The sequence below is a fragment of the Octopus bimaculoides genome, chromosome 21 (assembly GCF_001194135.2).
Source record: "Octopus bimaculoides isolate UCB-OBI-ISO-001 chromosome 21, ASM119413v2, whole genome shotgun sequence".
Taxonomy (NCBI): Eukaryota; Metazoa; Mollusca; class Cephalopoda; order Octopoda; family Octopodidae; genus Octopus; species Octopus bimaculoides.
Window position 1 is genome coordinate 2,996,929 of NC_069001.1, and position 6,996 is coordinate 3,003,924.

At 37.8% G+C, this 6,996-nt stretch overlaps 1 protein-coding gene across 3 annotated transcripts in view; it reads left to right on the forward strand.

The window, feature by feature from the left end:
* Window positions 1-6,996, forward strand: part of LOC106873937 (ankyrin repeat and SOCS box protein 8) — an 18,567-nt gene that overhangs the window by 7,818 nt on the left and 3,753 nt on the right. Inside the window, exons 1-2 of one of the 3 annotated variants that reach the window (XM_014921572.2) lie at window positions 2,385-2,476; window positions 5,581-5,815. The exons of 1 other annotated variant lie outside the window; for it this stretch is intronic. In XM_014921572.2, coding sequence (XP_014777058.1) covers window positions 5,585-5,815 — 231 coding nt within the window. In that variant the 5' untranslated portion in view covers window positions 2,385-2,476; window positions 5,581-5,584. Of the gene's footprint in view, window positions 1-2,384; window positions 2,778-5,580; window positions 5,816-6,996 lie in introns of those variants that run through there. One more of the 3 variants, XM_014921510.2, reaches the window with a different exon arrangement.

The following is a 6,996-nucleotide window of genomic DNA, read 5'->3' on the forward strand; positions in this document are numbered from 1 at the left end:
GCAGCTTCCAAGCTTCACCGCTAATTCAGTTCTCAACTAAATTGCAAACTGTTAATAGTTTTAAAGACGACATCTCCTCAGCTACACTTTGGCATAAATAGTTTTAGATTTGGTTCAGTAGAAAAAAAGTTACATCAAAATATCTGCGTCCTCAAGGGGGGCAGTGAGGAAGATATTCAACTTCAATTAACATAAATTTTAAATTAAAAGTATACTTTTCTTAGGCTTAAATTATAGAAAAGTGCATGAGGAATTCAGAACCGCTAGTTACATTGTAGAAAAATTAGTAGAAAAACAGTTATGAGGTAAAATGTTACGAAATTTAATGTCAGTAAGTGAGAAAGTAAGAAGTAACGCTCAAGCAATAAGAATTAAGAATATATTTCTAAAATGAATGCTTACATTCTAAGGCGGTGAGCTGGCCGAAACGTTAGTGCTCCGGGCGAAATGCTTCGCGGTATTTCGTCTATCTCTGTTTTCAGTTCAAATTACATCAAAGTCGACTTTGACGTACAGATTATTTAATTAATTTTTTTTTTTAACTAAACAAACTTGTGATACTGGTAGAATGTGTCACATAGAACAGGATTTATTCTTAACGTTTTTGACAAAATTTTGTATTTTAGAAGCGATATTTCGTCTGTCTTTACGTCCTGAGTTCAAATTCCTCCGAGGTCGATTTTGCTTTTCATCCATTTCGGATATATTCAATTAGAGGTACAGATTATTTAATTTTTTTTTAAACTAAACACTTTCAAACTTCCGATATTGATAGAATGTGTCACATAAGAACAAGGTTTACTCTTAACGTTTTTGACAAATGTTTGTATTTTAGAAGTTATTTCGTCAGAAGTTACAGAGTCACAATAGACAAATTCGTGTTTGATAGGTGCCAATATACGAAACTCCCAGCTTTTGACTTACTCTCTAACTTCTGCCGATGATATATACACATATTACATATTTGTGTAAAGACCATCTCATTACGCAATCGAACCAATGAAAGAACCTCTAGCTGGTCGCTCGACACGCTAAAAATAGCAGCCAAGGTATTCCCCTACCTAAATCATACCCCATTGTATGCAATGTCCTAGATTATTATTTACTTTACTAGAAGTAATAGCTTGTAGCTTGTCCTATACTTTTACAGGTGTAATGACTTGTCCTGTACTTTTCCAGATTTATAATCTTAAGACTATGATTTTTCATGCTCGCATTTTCCCATGTAATAAAACTAGAACAAGGGAAGTAACTCTGAAACCGTAAAACTAAAGACGATAATAATTATCTCCCTTACATTGCGTTTTCCTATTACACACCTATTTATTTGAGAAGACAGCATTATAATAGTGAAGGAGAAATACAGGCACAACAGAAACAGGAAATAAGAGTGAGGGAAAGTTGTGGTGGAAGAGTATGGCAGAGTTCGCTACCATCCCCTGCCGGAGCCTCGTGGAGATTTAGGCGTTTTCGCTCAATAAACACTCATACGCCCGGTCTGGGAATCGAAACCGCGATCCTATGACCGCGAGTCCGCTGCTCGAACCACTGGGCCATTGCGCCTCCACATACATTGAATAATGTAGTTATAAATATACGAAAGGACAGGATGGTCACAAAGAGAACGCCTTTGATCACTGATCAGGACTGACTTGGGGTAAACAACAATAGCGATAACAACGAGTCAACAAGTGACACTCGACGTGGTTGTACGTCCTGCCAGAAATAGCAGCCAAATTACTCTCAAATCATATCCTTCTTTACCCCCCCCCCACACACACAAAAAAAAGACAAGTGGATAACGTAATCCTAGATACACTGTGTACTTGTATTTTCTTCTACTTGTTTCAGTGATTGGACTACTGCCATGCTGGAGCACCGCCTTCAAGGGTTTTAGTCGAACAAATCGGTCACAGTAAGTATTTTTATGTCTGGAACTTATTCTATCGAGCCCCAATGTCGAACTGCTAAGTTATGGGGACGTAAAGAAGCCAACACCGGTTGCCAAGTGAAGGTGGTAGGGAGAAACACTGACACGTACATACATACACACGTATTCATTCACAAGGCTTTGATCGGTCCCAGACTAGAATAGATGACAGCCAAAGTGCCACGCAGTGGAACTGAACCTGAAACCATAGGGCCGCTGAGAGAGCTCCTCAACAACACAGGCATGCCTACACCTGCCTGAGAAAAAAATAAAAAATAAAAGACGCGAAGGTCACAACTGGAATGTCTTTTCATCGTAGGTTTATCTTCCGGATCGAAATGCTTCCTGTTGACCTAGGGCTAAAAGCAATTAATACATCTCAGTGAAACAGCTGTTTCACTTAGGTAAAGGTCATTTAAGACATTGTGATTAGTCGAAATCTAGTTCTCAACAACCAATCAGATTTGAGTTTACAATTTTCGTCGGTGTTTACTCATAAGCTCCGACACTCAATATGCTGGAAGAACGTGATTATTGTTGAGCAAGGTAAAACTCGAACCCGCTTCTTCTCTCTTTCCTCCTTTCTCTCGCTTATATTTTCCCCTCTTTTTTCTTTTCCTCCACCACGGCTAATGTTACCTGTCAGCAGTCATTCATCGAAAATACAGTGCAAAAACACTGCTTAAGTTCTGGAAGTTTTCTAGTAGTGGTCATTTCTGGACACTGAATTTAGCTGAAAGAAAGTTTTAGGAGTTTAAAAGGAAGACAAAAGAATATTAATTTGCACCTGTTTAGTTATGATATTTTGTCTTACCTGGACGAGTTGGATATCGATAGTTCGCTTTTGGTAAGTGATTACTAAATTACGAAATTATTTATCTTACCTTCTCTCTCTTTCTCTCTCTCTATATATATATACCTGGTGTGTCTTCATTCTACCTGACCACGAAACTTCAGGTTGTATAGAGCTGAGTCAAACTGTTATTGAATAATATATGTAACCCTACCCAATTCATTCGTACATCCACTCACTCGTGTGTGTATGTATATATATATATATATATATATATATATAAATAAATAAATGTGTGTATGTTTTAGTGTGATGCAAAGACAAAAATAGAACTAAAATCATGAGTGTGTCTGTGTCCCATCACTAGTAATCTATATTTGTGTTTTGGATATTTATTTCCCCACTCTTTATGACGCCCACACACTTTGTAGCAACTACCCTTCCTTTTTTTTTTTAATCTTTATAGATCTCAATACCCACATCTAGAGTGTGCGTGTATATATAAATATATATACACACACAGATATGGTCTGGGGGTTAAAAATCAACAGTAAGGATACTGATAGTGTAGTCATAAATATAGTAAATATACAAAGTGGGTGGTTATGGTAAAAACACCTGTGTGTGTGTATGTGTATATATATATATATATGTGTGTGTGTATGTGTATATATGTGTATATATATATGTGTATATATATATGTGTATATATATATGTGTATATTCGCCTATATATAAATACTGTGTCTGGGGAGAGTCATTCTCTTTTTGTGCCTTATTTAACACATTCACCGGTAGAATTTTTCAATTATTTCTTAATTTTTTCTAAAATTCACATAAAGAATCTTGCAAACCAAATCCCAAAACGAAATATATATATATATATATATATATATATAGATAAATGTTTGTCATTAGATCTGCAGCCATGCTGGTTGTCAAGCGATGGTAGGGGACAGACAATTATGTATATATATATATATATATATACACGCACACACATACACACCCGACGGGCTTCTTCCAGTTTCCGTCTACCAAATCCATTCACAAGGCTTTGGTCTGCCCAAGGCTATGGACGAAGACACTTACCCAAGGTGCCACGCAGTGAGGCTGTACCCAGAATCATGTGGCTGGGAAGCAAGCTTCTATTCACACAGCTTCGTTTGTGCCTATAAATGTATAAAATGTAATTATATATGTAACCCCATACAAGCACTTTGTATTGCCCCACCACGTCCTTCGCCCTGAAGGCAAATAAAAAAAGATCATCCGCATTTATTATTATTTGTCAGTTATTCTAACTTCTTCGTCTATTTTCTAATCTAACTATAAATGACATATCCTTTTTTCACGATAAATTAAACACCGACAATTACAGTCCACAATATAATTTGCTTTACAACCTTCCGCCTCTTAGAAACCTGTTTAAATTTACGTCTGCATAACTTTTGTGCAACGTGGATCCTATCAATTTTTTTTTTTTTTCATTGTCATTTATAAAATGTGAAAGGAACAGATTCCTTTCTTTTTTCGGAATATCTTGTGATCACAGGGCTATCAGCAACGATTACGCGTGGTGTTCAATTTACGGATGAGTTTTTGAATAGCTGTCCCTTTGAAGTTCCATACCCAGTGGCGTAGCTGGAGTGTGTGTACCGCCCGGGGCAGGCCTTAAGTTTACCGCCCGTCACCCCCATGGGACTCTATACCTATACAAACTTATACAGCAGCCCCATAAGTGCCCGCTACATAAAGGTGTCACCGGAGGTGAACCAGCTCCTCGCACCTGCAAAGCTGCGTTACTGCCATAACTCTTTGGAAAGGAAATAGTTTTAGAGTAGTTGTCCTTCGAAGTTCCATATCACTGGGAAACAAATAGCATACTCCCTTCTTCGTTTTTTTTTTTTTTTTTTTTCTCTCATCATTCCTGAGTTTCATACAACGGAAATTACACGTCTAGATAACACATTCCCACCAAAATGGCCAATCTCAGTGCTGTACCCCACCCCCGCTTCTCAACACATTTCCTTTCCTACAAAGTATGACCGCTGTTCCTAAACACCGCAAGACTTTCATGTATGGAAGTTATTTTACGCAACTCCTTGAGAAAACAGACAGACATGACGATAATTAGTTTTAGCAAAAATTAATTTTAAAGCTCCATCACGTGGGATCCAGCTCATCGACTGGCATTAAGAGTTTTAGCCATCGTGGGTAGGGGTGTTTTCCGTTAAAAGGTAACTATCAAGAAGTGAGAATCTTTGTATTTAAAAGTTCATAGTTTTATGTAAATATATATATTTACTAGGGTAATGACAGCTAATCAATAGGACCCAAAGTATAATGGAAAAAATTCAGTGATGATATAGGCTTCTAATGTATATATATTTTTTCTAACGTATATATAGCGTGTGTGAGATGTATAGTTATTTTACTATGAAGAGAAGTGTGCTGAGCACTGGGGTCGATGTAACCCACTTGTCCCTGCTCCCCTAAAATTTCAGGCCTTGTGCCTATAACAGAAAGGATTATTATTTATCCACTTCTGATTTATCTATGTCTGTTATATCTCAGCTCCATCCTGCAGCTTTAGAGACGCAACACTTTTCTCAACACATAAGCTCTTCCAAGAACTGCTGCCAACTGAGTGCTTCCTATGAAGTTTCCTATTTGCAGCTTTTGTTGCCAGAATATTGCTTTCTTTGAGATGGTTCCAAATGCACCAATCACAATAGGTACCACAATAATTTTTGTGGCTCTATGGATGCATTTCTTTTTTTTTATTAATATTATTATTATTATTCCAACATTGAACTGCTGTTATATAGCATCAGTGATATATCTCGTATTCCAGAGCAATGTGGTATATAATGGAGACGGTACAACGGTCGTATGAAATGTCTGAAAGACTGATCAGGGCCATCAGCAACTGGAACTTGGTGGACCAACCTTTCGATGATGATATTGAAGAACTAATCAACAATGGTGCCGATGTGAACCAACCCCATGGCTCTTTGCTTCCATTGCACTGTACATGCATGGTCAGTGATGCTGAGTGTCTGCAACTGTTGCTGCAAAATGGTGCCAGAGTAAGTAGAAACAAGAAAGAAAATCTGAAGGGTTTTGTGGGGTGGGGTGGGGGTTGCTTGTGGGTTGTGTTTAATGGTTGTGTCATTGAGCATGTTATTCCCCAGTCCAACGCTTTTGAAGTCGATTTCAATTTGCTACCTTAGGGAAATACCTTCTTGTCTGCTACCAGAAACGTGAGTTAGTTGGAACTGTGTGAGTGAAGTTTGCTTGGATAAGTGAAAGCTTGATGAATGCGTGTGTGTGTATACATATATACACACACACCCATACGTACATTCACATACACGTGTGTGAAAGCACTCGGCCTAGTGGTTAGGGTGTTGCCCTCATGATCTCTAGACCGTGGGTTCAATTTCTGGACTGAGCAGCACCTTATGTTCTTAAGCAAAACTCTTTATTTCATGTGGCTCCAGTCCACTCATCTGTAAACAGGTCACCCTGTGACAGAATAGTCTTCCAATCAAGGGGAATGTTGGCCTGCTTGCCTAGCCAGCAGGGTGGCATCATTCGAAAGCTAAAACAAAGCAAAACGCATTGTGACCAGCCATGTATAACGTCCGATAGTTTGGTTGATCACATGAGATATATATATATATATATATATATACACACTTATACATATATCTATCTATCTACACACACACACACACACACACACACACACACACACACACACACACACACACACACGTTCAGCAAAAATTTACATTCAGATGAACATGATACTTCAGTTGAGGCACCAGAATTTAGTACAGTATTATCCATACAATTTCAAAATAAGGTGAATAAAATCGAAATAAGCAACAAGGATATTCAGAGGTAATGCAGTACGATCATTTCAAGCAGCTCCTTTTAACTGAACAATGCAATCATTACATCAATTTAAATGCAAAGCAATCCTCAGCTGCACAAAGACAGAATTAAATTAAATTAAAACAGATGGACACATTAGTATAATTTTACCTAAAATCTCCAAGAAGTTAAGGAGATAGACAAAGAATATGCTGCCTTCACTTCCACTTAGAAGCTACTAAATGGAGTTGCGTGAGACGATCGTACTGCATTACCTCTGGATATCTTTGTTGCTTATTTTGATTTTATATATATACTCTCTGAGTGGTTGGCGTTAGGAAGGGCATCCAGCTGTAGAAACTCTGCCAAATCAGATTGGAGCCTGGTG